Raw genomic sequence first — 17,544 nt, 5'->3', positions numbered from 1 at the left:
GGTTACGGACCTCCGAAACCCGGAAGTACCAGAATGGGTTACTCCCAGGTTTCGGCAGTCTCGCATGCACAGAAGGGCTCAATCACACTTTGGGCATGCGCAGAAGCTCCGAATCACAACCCACCCGTGCGCAGACACGCAGACACGGGTTGCGAACGTTCATCCTGCATGGATTGCCAGCCGACCGTCCACTGTATTGTCCTTTACTGCTGCCACCAAAAGCAGAAAAAATTGGGAGTGGGAGCTGTATCAGGTCCCTGCACTAGGGAGGCAGACACTCTAATATAAGATAATAAAGCCGGAAAGGATTTTGGAGGAATCGGTGGGTGGATTAAATAAATTGGCATTTCTTTATTCTGGGAATTACCCGGTATTGTGGCCGCTTGTGAATGAAGAATATAAGATACAATAAGGTAATGCCTTGGCATATGAGTGTCATCTGTTGGTCTTTAGCTTACTACTATACTACATTTCGCAGTGCCTCAACAGTTAACAAAATACAGTGGTACCTCGGGTTACATATGCTTCAGGTTACATACGCTTCAGGTTACATACGCTTCAGGTTACAGACTCCGCTAACCCAGAAATAGTGCTTCAGGTTAAGAACTTTGCTTCAGGATGAGAACAGAAATGGTGCTCCGGCGGCATGGCAGCAGCAGGAGGCCCCATTAGCTAAAGTGGTGCTTCAGGTTAAGAACAGTTTCAGGTTAAGTACAGACCTCCAGAACGAATTTAGTACTTAACCTGAGGTACCACTGTATAGAACTGGACAAGTCTTGACCTGCATGGTTTCCATAGTAGCTTTTAACTCTGCATTGTGGCCTGGGACAGCCAAGGAACAAAGAAATCCACAGGCAGCCTCACTTAATGTGCACCATGTCCAAAGGTTCTGAAATGTATGAATAAAACAGTGAAAAGTATACATCTGCTCATCCACTTCCCTACAGATTTCTCTTGGTGAATGCTTTAGCTGAGATTCCTCCATTGCAGGGAGTTGCACTTGATGACCCTTGGAGTCCCTTTCAGCTCCACGATTCTATGAATGGACTTGAGTTTCAGAAAGAATTCTTGCTTTATCTTCATGTTTTCATCACAACATGTCAAAAAAAACTACCTTGCACCAAGTCAGGGTACTGTTCCATCTAGGTCAATATTGTCTACACTGACTGCCAGCAACTCACCGGAGTTTCAGGCAGGAATATTTCCCAGGCATATCTGGGGATGATGGACATTGAACCTGGGGTGTCATGCATGCAACGCGGATGCTCTCCCACTAAGGTACAGCTCTTCCTCATTATTCACATGGCTGATAGCCAGGTGACCTCTTCATCTTGCAGAAGCCCTTGAATCCCTTCATTACCCTACATTGGTGCTCAGGCAGAAGATTTGCGATATAGCGCAACCACATGCACTTGTATTGCTTCTCCTTGCACGCCCACGCCCACATGCACACAGATATTTTAGTCCACTGCGACAAGAGCTCCTTAATTCACGTAACTGCACAAACCTGAATTTCTGGTACACACTTGAATCCTTTCCATAAAATAGCAACAGTCTGGAGGTAGCCTTTATCTTCATACCGAAAAATAAATCACTACAGGTGACGCTTTGGCTCACACAAAGATCAAGAGATAGGGAAAGCTTCATCTATTGAATTTCCACGTTCCGGGCTACTGCTACGCACAGAATCAGGCCCAGTGAAAGAAAACACAGCCATGCTATTGTGATCTTATTTAGGAAAACTTATCTGTCCAAAGGTTTCATAGGAATGCATAATTTAGGAATGTCTACTTACATGAACAGTTGGGACAAGTTGTAATATTCACCCTAGCTCCAAGAAGCAAGCGGAGTGTGCTCAGTGCTGGGAACTCTTGGATACACACACCATGTTTTAGAATCCATTTAATGGATGATTTGCAATCTCTACCTCACTTTCTCAACATTTAAAATTAAACCTAAAATATTGACTTACCTCAGTTAAAGTGAGAGGATTAAAAAAATATAATCTGCAGAACTTTCTCTTGATTGCATACTGCCACTCCTTTATCCAAAGCAAACAAGCACAGAGCAGACAAAAGGTGGCTTCTCAAATCCCCGTAGACATATTGTTGGATGACAGAGGACCTCTTTAGTGAGCATTCATCCTGATTTGTTTGCAGAGAGATTAGATGAGATAGTCAGAATTCATCTTGAATTTGTCCACAAAGAGATTCAGAGACAAAATGAGAATGCATCCTGATTTGTTGTGGGGAGATACAACAATTGTATCAAGCAAGTGGTAGTGGAAGACAGGAGTGCCTGGCATGCTCTGGTCCATGGGGTCACGAAGAGTCGGACATGACTAAACGGCTAAACAACAACAAGCAAGCAAGAGTTAACCCAGACTTCCTAGTGCATTTTCCTGTCATTTTCTTATTGCAAAAAGGCTGATCTCTGGGGGTTTTCTTTTGCAATAGCTCCAAAACAGCGATAATTGTACCACCTGAATTTGATGGGATTGTATTCTGCCCCAAAATAGGAAGCACTCTATTTAGATCCATTCCAAATTTCTCCCCCAAATTGCAATGTGGTATTATTCACGATTATTTCTCTGGTTTCCCAAACCAGATCAAGCAAACACAGTGATCAAGTCCATCAAATCATTATCAGCGGCCTGTGATGACACATAGGAATTTGCATATGATGCCTATAAAAGTCAGAAGTAAAATGGCACATGCAGCCCTTCACACAGAAAAGCGCAATGAGAGCTCTGTGATGCGGGTGACTTGTTAAATGTTCCTGTGAAGCAACTATAGTTCCTGTCTTCATGCACTAGGTGGTGCTAATTTGCCCTGGGTCCAGGACAGGCGGCCCTGAGATTGCTGAGGTGCTCATGTCTAATCTCTACTTCCAAGGTCTTTTATTATATTCATACATCATTAAAATATATTATATATATTATCAATATTTTTTATGTGCATACATTTCAAAATACAGGAGTTTTTAAAATTAAAACACACTGTTTTTTTTTTTTTTTAGGATTAAGAAAAGTCATATAGTGGCAACCTAGATTGAAGCCTACAAATCCCATAGCCATTTGCAATATCCCATCAATTGAACAAGCATCAGATTTTGGATTGCAGCTGCTGGCTTTTAAAAAGCAAAAACACAGGTTTGGTTAAGAAAGAAGTCCTAGTAGCATTGGGCAGTCTGAAATGTCCTGCACTGAAAACCAACAGTTTTTACCCAATAAAAAAAAGTCCTAATGTGGTGTGGTAAGGAATTTCCCTGAAGTTTCTTGTTTTAAGAGCCAGAAGACGATCTGTTTTTCAACTGAATCCAGATGCCTTTATTTGGACGAAGAATCAGTTCTCCTACAGTGCCGAGTTGATCGCGTTGCTGCGTACTTTCAACACGAAAGCGCCGTAGAATGGTGGCTAAAATGGCCTTTTCTTCCATCTGTGCAAAGCGCTGGCCTGCAGAGGGGTTGGAAAGCAATGACAAGATACAATTAACCAGAGCGATAATACATATTTATTATTATTCAGTATGAGCCATGTGACACAGAGGTCAGGTTCTCAGGTTCATTTTTAAATTCTTAAACACTTTTATAGATATACAGATAGTGGTGGACTTACAGCCACTGGTAGGATTGAGTGAAAAACTGGAAGGGATGGATAAATGGTGTACAAATAACATTTAGTTCTAGGTACATCTGCACTATACATTTAAAACACTATAATATTGCTAACAGTCATGGCTTCCTCAAAGAATCCTGTGAACTGTGGTTCGTTAAGGGTGCCGAGAGTTGATGTTTTTACTCTTTTTAATCCTTTTTTTGCTCTCTTTTTTATTCTTTATTTATTCTTGTACGTACCAATACAGTTCCTAGGCCCAGCAGAAAAAGGCACATATGCATATGGGTGTCTCCCAGCTGTGTTCTCAGGGAAAAATCGCTCAGGTCTGAATTCCTCAGGCTCTGGGAAGACATCAGGGTCTCTGTGCAGTACATAGGGCACAATGATGGCCTCAACCCCTTTTGGTATCCGAAATCCTCCTGCCAAAGAACAGATAGCCATGAAAGTTTCTTCTTGTAGAGCCACCCAACACTGAGCTGACAGCCACAGCGGATCAGGCCATCAAGCCACTTGGGCTACTTACTAATATAACATTCCTCAAGCAGTGTACGGGCAAAAAATGGAACAGAAGGGAAAAGGCGAAGAGCTTCTTTAATAGCACAATCCAGATACCGTAGTTGCTTCAAATCGTCCATTGTGATGTTACGATCCGAGTCCCCTGATAAGATAACAAGAGGCGGTTAGAGAAACACAACTTATTTATAAATAGCAAAATATGCATCCTTAACCTTGATGGTCTAACAACTATTTTATATGTTGATGGAGCTGGGAACTGTTTGGGTCCACTAATTCATTTCTGTGCTTTAGGCTTAGGGTGTAAGTCAGCAAGTCTTCCTTTCTGCTAGCACATGGTCTGAACACATTGGAGCTGCAAAGATCCAAACTGGGATCTGTATTTGTGGACCTGAGGTTCCCCAACTCAGTGTTAGAAAGGCTATGTGATATTTATGAGCACTTACCTAGAAATAAACCTGCATCCCACACTTGTCCAAGTTTAGACCCATGGGAAAGGGAAACTCACCAAAAACACCATCCAGTTCATGGTGAACTTTTCTTTGGGCTTCTGGATGACGAGCAAGCAAGTAAATACACCAGTTCATTGCAGCAGCAGTGGTATCATGACCCTTGGAAGAAAGAATTAAAGAGACATAATGTTTTCTCAACAACAACAAATTCTGGGCCATTATATTAATGACCCATTCAAGGGCCTGAAAAAAAGTAGTTCCAATCCTCTGGCACCTGCAACTGTTTTTCATAGCTGAATTCCAAAATTCAAAGGCACCAGCCTCATACACAAGAATGAATACTTCAAAATTTTAAGTGCATTGGCACGACTAGGTGCCCGGGTCACTTCCTCTATGCCAAATGCAAACTGACACTCCTGAGTCACTCCCATATCTGAAAAGGTCTTAGTAGAATGGTTCTCATCAAAACATTATATACTGACACATCAATACAAGTAAAGGTGGATCTGGCTGGCCATCTCACCACTAGAATTAAGACCATTACTGGAGTCAAACAGGGATGCATTTTGGCACCTTTCCTGTTTAATTTTTATATTAATGACATGGTTAAAGAACTGGAGGGCCTACAGTTTGCCCCTGTCACAATTCCCAACCAAAATCTCTCAGTTTTAATGTATGCTGATGACCTAGTACTTGTATCTAGAACCCAGGTGGGCCTGAGACGGCTGCTTGCAAAATTAAGTTCATATTGCATGAGGAATGCTTTATCTATAAACTATGATAAGACGCAGGTCATTGTATTTGGGAAGCGTTCTAAAAAGCATGTTTGGCACCTGGATGAACACATCATAAACCAAGTAAATACGCTTAAACATCTGGGATTGATTTATTCAGAAACGGCATCTTGGAATACATAGCTATCCAATATTAAATTGCAAGCCTTTAAATCAGCAAAAGCTATTCTGAAATTCGCTGCCTGTAAAGGTGGAAATTTGGTCAACCCAGCTCTATCTGTCTATAAAGCAAAAACAATGGCCCAGATTTTATATGGTGCAGAGGTTTAGGGTACCTCAAAGGTCTCAGGTTTGGAACCCCCACAGAATTATTTTTTAAAAGAGTTCTTTTAGGTTTACCCAAAGACGTGCAATCTGCTATGGTCAGGTTGGAAACTCGCATGTTGAGCATAGAGAGCCAAATAGATAAAAGAATTCTCTGTTACTGGTTTAGAGTTCAACAGATGGACAACACTAGGCTACCAAAAAAAGCCTGATTGAGCTCTTGAATGGATTACCCCTTAAAAACTGGGTACATCACGCTGCCCAACTGATGGGCAAATATGACCTCTCAGTGACTGAGATTAAAGAACTTCCCTTATATTCCCAGAAAAATATCTTAAAACGAACCATAAGGGCAGTGGCAACTAAAAACAATCTAAACTCTGTGTGCACTTCTACATGCGCCCCATTGTATTTTAAACTTAGAGAGGCCAATGAACACATATCTTATTTTAATGAACTGACTTTTGCACAACTTCGAAAAGCTTTTACAGAGCTACGACTAAATACAATAAGCTCTGCTTATAGAGATGGGAGACACAGAGGCATACCAAAAAATGAACATGTTTGCATTAGGGGATGTTCTGAAGTAGAGGACCTTATGCAATATATCTTGCACTGTCCTTTATATAATGGTGCAAGGAAAAGATTTTTAGTACCTATACTGACAGGGTCCCCTGGCCAGAACCCCTTTGACATGATTTTATATCTCCTCCCAGACACAGATAAGTATGTGACCTGGCGTGTAGCACTTTTTGCAACTGCTGTTAGGAAAATTAGAGCAAATTATATAGCCAAGGTAGCCATTAACTGTAAAGGAGATGAATTAATTTGATCCTATCTATCTACCTCAGACTATGCTCTATCTTTGTCACCAAACTCTGAGTATAAATTGCACACTGTATTAATTGATATTGTTTTTAACATTAGTGATCATGTGATGATTTTAGCTTATGAATTTCATTGTTTAATGTTTTTATTTGTACATTGGGGCACTTTTATAGCTCTGTTTAGCGTACGTAATGTTTTAATAATATAAATGTTTTAAGTCTTTTTTATCAATTCAGTATATTTTCTTTTAATTGTCAAATAATTCTGTGTACATTGCGGCAGCCTTTGGCTATGTCCAATAAAACTGACTGAGACTGAGACTAGTAGAATGGTTAGCACACCTATCTAGCTATGAGACAGATTTTCCCTAGCTTTGCTTCCAGGATACCACTTTAATTTATTTTGTAACCTACCACTGCTTCCCATTACTTAGCTGATGAAAAGCAAGAGTCTTTTTGGAAGTGCCTCCCTCTAGGCAACAGGAAGTCTTGCCTTTGAGGCACCCATTGTAGACCTTCCTTACTCTTACAATGGGATCCTTCTAACGTGTCTACTTGGAAATAAGGCTCATTCAGTTCAATGGGATTGCATCTTTAACCACCACTCTCCTCCAGCACTATTGTCTACCTCAAACATGAATGTATCCACTTCTTCTCGGATGTCCAGGTAGCTCAACTTCTTCCCATCATCATCAGTGGCATTCAGAAGCATATCGAGAAAAGCTCTCCTGACTTTGCGCCTGCTTTGCTCACCATTGCTGACAGCATCGCTTCTATGCTGCTCCTGGTTTTTTAGTTCTTGAGCTTTTTCTGCAATGACCTTAGATAATAAAAACAAAAAAAGCCTTTCATTTCTCAGGTTGCATAATCCAATGTGTGCAGTCCCTGCAGTGCCAAATAAAACAATCAGCTATCTTTGTTGGACTTAGCTATGTCCCTGGCTATGAAGACACACTTGATGTACCAGCAATAACAAAATGGTGACAGTGAGGCATTGTAGTTAGTGTTGGACTCAGGCTTGAGTTTGAATCCTGACTCAGCCATGAGATCCATTAGGTAGCCTGAATGTGGGATTCCAAATTCCAGGAGTCTTGAAAGTGAGTTTGGGAAAATACACCTGCAAGCCTTCATTAGATCTTGGCTCTAAATACACGAAGGTTGGGAATGGAGGGGGTACTGTCAGCAATGTTGGGGGCTGGCCCAACGTGTCCCTTTGCAAACTTTTGCCCACACATGCCCAGGCTAACAAGCCCTGAACAGGGCTCTGGAGTCCGGGGCAGGGGGCACCATTGTGAATCTTAGCAGAACACACTTTAGTATCTGTGTCTACGAAATATAATGCAAAAAGAGAAAACTCAGCAGCTTACATTATCAGTAAAGCTGTGGAGTATCTTCAGGTTCCTGTAATGTTCTCTTCCATCTCTGGACATATGATACAGAAAGTCAGGCCAGAGCCAAGGAGACTTCTGTCTTTCTTGAATCAGAACACTCATCCTAGGGTAACAAGCAACAAGGCTGGGTATATCTCCAGGAAAGCGATGAGAAGTACAGCAAAGAGCCCAGATTTCTTGCTACTAGGCTGAGCAAAGTTGAGTGCCGTGTAGAAAGGCAGAGAAATATGGATGACACGTGAAACAGATAATCAGACTTCCAGTTCATGACATAGAGCTGGGGCAGTGCTCAGCTCCTCCACTGAGCAGGGCAGCTACATAAGCCCATATAGAGGTCCGATTGTGCAATCTGCTTCCAAAAAGGTGGGTGGGGATGAAGATCATGCAAAGCAGGCCTTTGCAAATTTATCATGCAGACAGTCAAGTTCAAGCTAAAGGCTATCTGCATTGTGGAGGGAAAGAGTCTTTTTCTCCATCCAGCCCCCTGCAAAAGTATTTGCGGATCAAGGCTCTGCTGCAGAGATGGGGAACCTGTGGCTCTCCTAATGCTGTTTGACTCCGGCCACCAGCATCTCTGACCTATGGCAGGCTACAGGTTCCCCGTCCCTGGTGCTAGAATAATCACATTGACACCTACCTGTAGACAGCTCTGACATACTCCGAATCCTTATTGTGTTGTGCTCCTATCCTCTTGCCCATAGTTGTTTCTAGGAACGAAGGAAATAAAAATCAGTTAAAGAATCCTGCTCCTGCAATCCATGAAAGGTTGTGGACTTCGTTGGAGGTTGGGTGACCATCTGTCAATGATTCTTTAGCTGTGATTCCTGCATTGCAGGGGATTGGACTAGATGACAGTTGGGGTATCTTCCAACTCTCCAATTCTATCAATTTATGATTTTTAAAAAAATAAAAAATGGAATGTGCTCAATATAGATGACAAACAACTCTTCTCTTCAGGCCTCACAAAAAAGTAAATTATTCCAGAAATTGAGAGGGATGTTTAAACCTCATTTATTGCAACACTTTAACAGCAACCGCAGCACTTACCACAGATTACATCAAGGGCACACAATGTGATGTAGAAAAAGCAATTAAACGGCTCCTTGTCCACATGCTTTTCAAGTTTCTGAACAAGGATATTGGCTTGTTCATTCATCACCTCGAGGAAATCTTCTAAAATGGTGAAATGGAAGGTGGGCGTTAACATTTTCCTTCGGGACCGCCATTTGCCCCCAGTGCTGCGGAAGAAAAACTTAAACATTATCTTTCTCTACACAAACAAATCTCAAAGCAAAAAATGCAATGCCTTAAGGCAGGACCTGGAACAAAACATTGCAGTGTGCAGTGTTCCTGTTCAGCTTTCCAGACACTCCATCCTATCCCCACCCCCACTTGCCCCCAGGTGGCCATTTTATGAGGTTGCAGAGGTACTGAACAGGAGGAAAATAGAGCAGGACTGCACCCAAAGTCCACACACACGGCTGAGTATCTGAAAGGGGCCACCCATCTACAATAGACACCTCTGTACACAAGGAATGGTTCTTTTCAATAGCACACATGCAGGTAGAGAGTGGGCAGTGGGATGGATTTCAGGTGTGCCTGACTTGGGACGCGGGTGGCGCTGTAGCTTAAACCACAGAGCCTAGGATTTGCCAATCAGAAGGTCGGTGGTTCGAATCCCCATGACGGGGTGAGCTGCCATTGCTCGGTCCCTGCTCCTGCCAACCTAGCAGTTCGAAAGCACGTCAAAGTGCAAGTAGATAAATACTTCCAGCGGGAAGGTAAACAGTGTTTCTGTGCGCTGCTCTGGTTCGCCAGAAGCGGCTTAGTCATGCTGGCCACATGACCTGGAAGCTGTATGCCGGCTCCCTTGGCCAATAAAGCAAGATGAGCGCCGCAACCCCAGAGTCAGCCATGACTGGACCTAATGGTCAGGGGTCCCTTTACCTATGACTTCATCTCCACTTCCTCCTTCACTCATTCATTATACATACATGGTGAGACTTGTGAACAAGATTCATTGTTCATCCAGTACTGGACATGCCACCTATGCTGTGTTCCAAAAGGGTACACTGCCCAACCACATTCCAGGGGTGCTTTTTCCTTTACCTCGTTAAAAGTCCTTTGCCTAGCCAAGGATGCAGAAACTTGTAAGGACGGGATTTAGTAATATGCTTAGAGCTACTCAAAATAACCTGCCAAAGAGAGAGAATATTTAAAATATATTTGAGTTCAAAGTGATGGCTAGTGTTTTAGCAGACTTGACCACAAATCCCCCTAAGCTGTTTGCAATGTAAGTAGCAGCTCATTTGCTTTCTGATTAGTTTCCCCGAGTTTGATTATGCCCCAAGTTATGCCAGATCCTGACATCAAAATGGTAAGGACCTCTACAGGGCCCTGACCATGGGAAATCATATTGACCAAAGCACTGTGCACCACACACACAAAATAGCAGGAAGGGGAATGACTCCCACTGTGACCCCACCTCTTGATCGCCACACATTGATTCAAAACTACGACCCATATTTTTCGTTGGCTCTGCTCCTCCTACATTTTTGACTTACACTTTACCCCTGTCCGCCACCTGCTACAGCACCACCCACTAGGCATTCTAAACCCAGGAGAACGGGGCCTTTGGTGGTGGTGGTGAGTTCTCCAGCCCTGCAGAGAAAACTAAGCATGAGAGACTCACCTCTATAGTGTCTGGATGATATAAGATGACATAGGGCAGTGGTCCTACCCAAAGCTGTAGCAGTGGGACATTCCGGAAGTCTTCAAAGTAATTCATCATCTGCCGAAAGAAGGCTGAGAAGACATGCATCTGGTTTGAACAGGATAAATTCAGTGATCCCACCTCTAGGCTACTTGTTCTAATAAATTTATTGCATAGTCTAAACTAAGATCAAAAGCCACACCACAATAGACCCCTCTTCCAAAATTCAGTCAAGGAGCTGGTTTCAGCCTCCCACTTTCAAGTAAAGTTTTAATTTATGCAGCATGCTCAACCATTCCCATCTAAGAGTATATTTAGATTTGCTTAGAACTCAGTCTGACCATATAAATGAGCCCCTTTAATGGGTGATTCCATACAAAGGGGCTTCACATGACTGATGGGTAGTGAGAGATTGATTATTAGATTAACCTTTTATTGGGGGCACAGGTCCCGCTACACCTCTGAAAAAGTGGCCAGTTTTGTCTTTAGAGAGGTAGTTTTAGTTTGCCGGGGTGGTAAGTTAAATTCTTCAGGGGAGCAAACTCTTATCTGACAAAATGTCTGTTTCTGACCATCATTTTAACTATGAATATATTTTTGTTAAAAAATGTATTGTACTTATCTTATCTTCTGCAACGTCTCTCGCTAAACAAATAAATAATGTTTGTATTGTACAGTGCTGAAATGAGGCGATAAAACGAAGAGCAAAGTCCCAAAACAACCACCGCAAGCGAGAAGATCCGTCTGGGAGGCGGAGGGCGGCTGCTTCACAACGCCTCCTATTTGTGCCTGTCCCAGATGTGTCGCGTTGGGCAGGTGACGTCTGCCAAATCTCAAGAGAAGGGAACTGGTTGCCCCCCCCCCTCTCTCTCTCGCCACCCGCCTGGGAAAACTGCGCGCGCGCTCTGCGCGCTTGCCTTTGGCAGCAGGAGGGAGAGGGCGCCTGGCCACCTGGCACCAGCCTTTTACCTTCCCCATCGCGTTCAAAGAGCAGCGCGTTGCCCAGCACCGGGTACCAGGGACTGAATCCCGGGATGGATTTCAGCTCCATGTATTTCCAGTACTGGTCGAGCAGCAAGCGGGCGACCAAGACGGCCAGCAGCGTGGCGAGCAGGGCGAACAGGGCGAGCGCCCACGAGAAGAGCCGCGCGCCCTCCGGAGCCATTGCCCAAAGGACCATCGTCGCCCAGCGCGGACGGCGTCGCTCTGATCCGGGAAGCGCTTTGCTCAGAGCAGAAACCTCAAGGCGAGAGGAGGCGGATCCCGGGAGGGGCAGGAGCGCGAGAAGGGAAAAGGAGGTCACGGCAAAGGAGAAACCGGCGGGATGGGTTCATTTTCCATTCACACAGGGCGGAGTGCGCTCTGAAGAAAGGTGGCTGCCTTGGGGGCTTGTTAGCTTAGCGAAAAGGCCACGTGAAGTATAGACTCGTGCGAGGCCTGACACAGAGAAAAGTTTTTCTTCCCCTCTCATATAACAGGAGAACTCGTGAATTTTGGACTGGCAAAAGAAAGGATTTCACACAGCGCGCAATTTAAACTGTGGAATTGGCTCCAACAGGAGCCATGGCTGACCACCAACCTGGATGGCTTTAAAGGAGGACTGTGGGTTAAAACACAGAGCCTAGGGCTTGCTGCTCAGAAGGTCGGCGGTTCGAATTCCTGCGATGGGCTGAGCTCCCGTTGCTCGGTCCCTGCTCCTGCCAACCTAGCAGTTCAAAAGCACATCAAAGTGCAAGTAGATAAATAGGTACCACTCCAGCAGGAAGGTAAACGGCGTTTCCATGTGCTGCTCTGGTTCGGCTTAGTCATGCTGGCCATATGCAGCTTAGTCATGCTGGCCACATGACCCAGAAGCTGTATGCCGGCTCCCTCGGCCAATAAAGCAAGATGAGCGCCGCAACCCCAGAGTCGGCCACGACTGGACCTAATGGTCAGGGGTCCCTTTACCTTAGACAAATTCAAGGTTATCAGTGGCTACTAGCCATGATGGAGGCTTTTGAATATTGTCTGGAGCAGCATGTGCTTTTGGGTCCTGCTTGCAGGTTTCCCACAGCCATCTGGCTGCCCACTGTGACCAGAGGCAGAAGCATAGGCGTAGGCAGGGGGACAGGAGGGCAGTTGCCCCCCAAATAAAGTAAATAAATAAAAACACAGCCAGCTGACCAATTGCATTTCAGATAACTCTCCTCTGCTTCCCTAACATAAAGCCTGCCCCCCCCCAATAAATCCTGGCTATGCCCATGGGCAGGATGTACAGCGGATGCAATCAACCCTGCTTCCTCTCTCTCCCACTGAGGCAGCCTGGTGAAATGGCTGCTTCCCAGGTGATAGTTGGGGGGAGAGGAGGCCTGAAGAAGCTGGCCTGTCGCAGCAGAGCAGATGGAGTGAGCCCTTGTTCCTCTCATTTTCATAAGAACATGTAGAATATTCAGAGTCAGACCACTGGTTCATTCCGCTCAGTGTCTACACTACTGGCAGCAACTCACCAGAGTTTCAGGCAGGAATCTTTATACTATCTGGAGATGACAGGCATTGAAGCTGGGATGTTGCACATGCAATGCAGATTGGAATTGAGCTACAGCCCTTTCTTGTATTTCACATGGCTAACAGCCAGGAGACCTCTTCATCTTGCAGAAGCTCTGAACCCTACCTCAATGCTTAAGCAGATCTGTGGAGCAACCACATCCACTTTTCTTGCTTCTCCTTGCACCCCCACAAACACTCTCCATTGTGACAGAGCTCCTTACTTCATTTACCATAACTGCACAAACCTGAATTTGTGGTATGCAGTTGAATGCCTCCCACAAAGCAGCTACAGTCTGGAGGTAGCCTTTATCTTCATGCTAGGGGAAAAAGTAAACATTGCAGATGAAGCTTTTGCTCACATAAAGATCAAGAGATGGGGAAGGCTATTCAATTTCTACATCCGAGGCAGCGGCCGCACACAGAATCAGGTCCAGTGAAAGAAAACATGCTCATAGTTCAGAAATCTCATCTGTCCAAAGGTTTCATAGGGCTTAAAAGACTGTCGTGTGACTTAGAAATATCTACTTATGTAAACATTTGGGATAGACAGTAACCTTTACCCTAGCTCCAAAAAGCTAGCAGAGTATGCCCAGTGCCAGGAACTATTGGATACACCCATCATGCACCAGAATCCATTTAATCTCCCATGTCTCTACAGATATTAAAAATTACTTAGGTTAGGTATGAAGATGGTATTATCTCCAGTTTCGGCTGCCATGTGTCATGGGTGCTACTGCACTAACTAGGGCAGGGCAGGAGTGGCAGTGGATCATCTCCGACCAAGGAACTCTTGTTCATTGCTCAGCTCTGGAAGGCACTCATACAGCAGTGAGATGTGGAGCTGTGTATGATGAATCATTCCATCTTTGTGCATACAAAAGTCTCACCGCTGTGGTCATGTGTTGAAATAACGTTCCATAGTCCTTTTCTAATTGTATATCCATTCTTCTTAGCAGGAAAAGTTCCGGTTTCAGTTGAATGTTAACTTTTAAAATCTTCTGTATCAATGTATGTATTTGCATCCAATATTTCTTAGGGTGTTTTTTTTTTACACTTCCACCAGGCATGATAAAATGTCCCTTCATATTCTTCCCACAAATAATTGCAACACCTTTGTACATTCTAAATAAATTCACCTGAGTTAGAAAGCGTCAATACATCTATCTATCTATATCTATATCTATGTCTATATCATCTATCTCTATCTCCATCTCTATCATCTCTATATCTATATCATCTATATACCATAGCACAATGTAAATCTTAGCCCTTTCATCCAACTTTGATCTCTCTGCTAGTTGTGAATGAGATAACCACTGGAATCTATAACCTTCCATTGTTAACCATTCCCTTGTTTTAATTTTACAGTCTTATTGACTCCACTCTAATAGCTCTTGATAAGTCAACCCCAAGGGTCAGCAAACTTTTCCAGCAGGGGGCTGGTCCACTGTCCCTCAGACCTTATGGGGGGCCAGACTATATTTTGGGGGGGGGCGAATATGAACTGATTCCTGTGCTCCACAAATACCCCAGAGATGCTTTTTTAACAAAAGCACACATTCATGTAAAAACACGCTGATTCCCGGACCATCTGCTGGCCGGATTTAGAAGGCGATTGGGCCGGATCCAGCCCCTGGGCCTTAGTTTGCCTACCCATGGTCAACCCTTTCCCTATCTCCTCTTTTCTATATTGGCTCTCGATCCATTCCAGTCCGGCTTCCGCTCTGGTCATGGGACCGAGACGGCCCTGGTCGCCCTAAGAGATGATCTCCGCAGGTAGCTGGATCAAGGTGGGTCGGGGCTGCTGATTCTTTTAGTCCTGTCAGCAGCCTTCAACATGGTCGATCACAAACTCCTGGACCACTGTCTTGCTGACATGGAGATCCAGGGCACAGTCCTTTAATGGCTGCACTCATTTCTCTCTGGTCAGGGTCAGAGGTTGGAGCTTGGGGGGAAACTGTCATCGCGCCACTCCTTGGTGTGTGGAGTGCCGCAGGGTGCAATACTCCCCCCGAGGCTTTTCAACATCTTTATGCGCCCCCTCGCCCAGTTTGTCCAGAGTTTTGGTTTGGGTTGCCATCAGTATGCTGATGACACCCAACTCTGTCTGTTGATGGATGACCATCCTGACTCGGCCCCAGACACACTGATCAGATTTTTTGAAGCTGTGACTAGATGGTTATGTGGGAGCCGGTTTAAGTTAAATCCTTTGAAGACAGAGGTCCTTTGGCTGGGTTGGGACAATATGGGATTGGGGGGCAACTCCCATCTCTTGCGGGGGCGCAATTAGTGCCAGCACAATCCGTTAAGAGTTTGGGTGTAATCTTCGACACCTCCCTTTCCATGGAGGTGCAGATTGCAGCTATAACAAAGGCGGCATTTTTCATCTCCGCCAAGCTAAGCAGTTGGCTCTTTACCTCTCTTGCCCTGACCTAGTCAATGTGATCCAAGTGACGGTCACCTCCAGACTTGATTATTGTAATTCACTCTATGTGGGGCTGCCCTTGAGACCCAGAAACTCCAACGGGTGCAGAATGCCGCGGCGAGACTCCTTATGGGGTCCTCGCTGTGGGATCACATTCACCTGGGGCTCTACCAGCTGCACTGGCTCCCGGTGGAGTACAGGATCAGGTTTAAGGTGCTGGTTTTAACCTTCAAAGCCATATACGGCCTAGGACCCTCGTACCTATGGGACTGCGTCTCCTGGTATGTCCCACGGAGGACCTTGCGGTCTTCAAACAAAAATATCTTGGAGGTCCCAGGCCACAGGGAGGTTAGGCTGGCCTCAACCAGAGCCAGGGCTTTTTTGGCTGTGGCCCCGATCTGGTGGAACGCTCTGTCACAAGAGACTAGGGCCCTGCAGGACTTGATATCTTTCTGCAGGGCCTGCAAGACAGAGCTGTTCCACCAGGGCTTTGGCCAAGGCACAGTCTGACCCCCTCCTTTGGTAATCCTCATAGAACTCTAGCCCAAGGGTTGCCATTAATTTGATTCTGAATTGATTTTAGAATGAATTGATTTTAGAATGTATTGCAATTAACAGATTGTGATTTTATGTAAACTGTGTTACTTTTACTGTTGTTAGCCACTCTGAGCCCGGCTTCGGCTGAGGAGGGCAGGATATAAATAAAATTATTATTATTATTATTATTATTATTATTATTATTATTATTATTATTATTATTAGCTTATTGTGGTGAAATACATGAAGGTGTCTTTGTACATAACCTAGGTTCATATCTATTCCAGATTCTTAATACGGCACATTTAATGAAGTGATTTTTGAGCTCCACATTAAGTTTATCATACCAAAAATACCCATGCCAGTCAAACATTAAATCATGTCTTCCCAGTTCCATGTGTGTCTTATTTTTCAGTGTCACCCAATCCTTTATCCACACTAAGCAACAAGCGGCAAAGCACAAATTCAAGTCAGGTATGCCTAATCCTTCCCTTTCCTTTGCATCTTGCAATACAGTCCTACCCTGGTTGAACAACACTTTGCGACTCGAATGTTTTGGCTCCCAAACTTTCTGCACCCAATCGGAAGCTGCGCCGTGGTTTCCAAAGGTTTTGGAAGTCGAACGGACTTCTGAAACAGATTCTGTTCGACTTCCAAGGTACCACTGTACTTTAACATGTAGTTTCTTCCTCTGCCATAAAAACAGATAAAAACTTTTTGCCATTGTTTAAATGATAAATAATTAGTCAAAAAATTTGAAATAAAAACCTCATTCTAGGCAAAACATTCATCTTTATCACTGAGATTCTACTCAATGACAATTTTATCAGCTCCCATCTTGACCTGTCTTTTTTTATTTCAGTCCATGTCTTAACATAATTATTTTGAAACAATGTACAATTCATATTTGTCATAGTAATACCCAAATATTTTACTCCACCCCAATTTGTTTTTTTTTTAAAAATAATTTTTATTCACTTTTTAAACACATAATAAAAACACACAAACAAAACAAAAAAGAAACAAATACATACAAAACATTTAAATCATAATGTTGTTTTCATACACCTTCTTTCCTCCGACTTCCCCATACCTCCCTTTCGCTGCATCCTTGTTTTACAGTTCTTTAGCAACCCATTAGTCAGTTTATCTACTAGTTCCCTTCCATTAATTTTCCCTAAACTTATTAGTTACAGCTGTAATTCTCTAGTTCTTACCCCTTGACATCTTAACACTCCTCAATTTTACAACAATTTTTAAGATATATTTTAAATTTCTTCCAGTCCTCTTCCACTGTCTCTTTCCCCTGGTCGCGGATTCTGCCGGTCATCTCTGCCAATCCCATAAAGTCTGTCACCTTTGTCTGCCATTCTTCCAGAGTAGGTAGTTCTTGCATCTTCCAATACTTTGCCAGAAGAATTCTTGCTGCTGTAGTAGCATACATAAAAAATGTCCTATCCTTCTTTGACACCGTTTGGCCAACCA

General features: G+C 43.9%; 1 protein-coding gene across 1 annotated transcript; it reads right to left on the bottom strand.

Moving 5' to 3' along the window:
- Positions 1 to 2,882: 2,882 nt before the first annotated feature.
- Positions 2,883 to 11,777, bottom strand: LOC309378417 (cytochrome P450 4V2-like). The gene is made up of 11 exons (XM_081926535.1): positions 11,541 to 11,777; positions 10,551 to 10,663; positions 9,968 to 10,053; positions 8,906 to 9,096; positions 8,496 to 8,565; positions 7,835 to 7,961; positions 7,096 to 7,287; positions 4,639 to 4,741; positions 4,141 to 4,275; positions 3,857 to 4,036; positions 2,883 to 3,455 (listed from the first exon to the last, which is right to left on the bottom strand). The coding sequence occupies exons 1-11, from the start codon at positions 11,749 to 11,751 to the stop codon at positions 3,283 to 3,285; spliced, it is 1,581 nt and encodes a 526-aa protein (XP_081782661.1). The 5' UTR covers positions 11,752 to 11,777; the 3' UTR covers positions 2,883 to 3,282.
- Positions 11,778 to 17,544: the final 5,767 nt, after the last annotated feature.

This window comes from Podarcis melisellensis (assembly GCF_964234715.1).
Source record: "Podarcis melisellensis genome assembly, chromosome: 9".
NCBI lineage: Eukaryota > Metazoa > Chordata > Lepidosauria > Squamata > Lacertidae > Podarcis > Podarcis melisellensis.
Note: the sequence above shows the minus strand (reverse complement) of the source record. Positions and strands in the feature narration are given on the sequence as shown.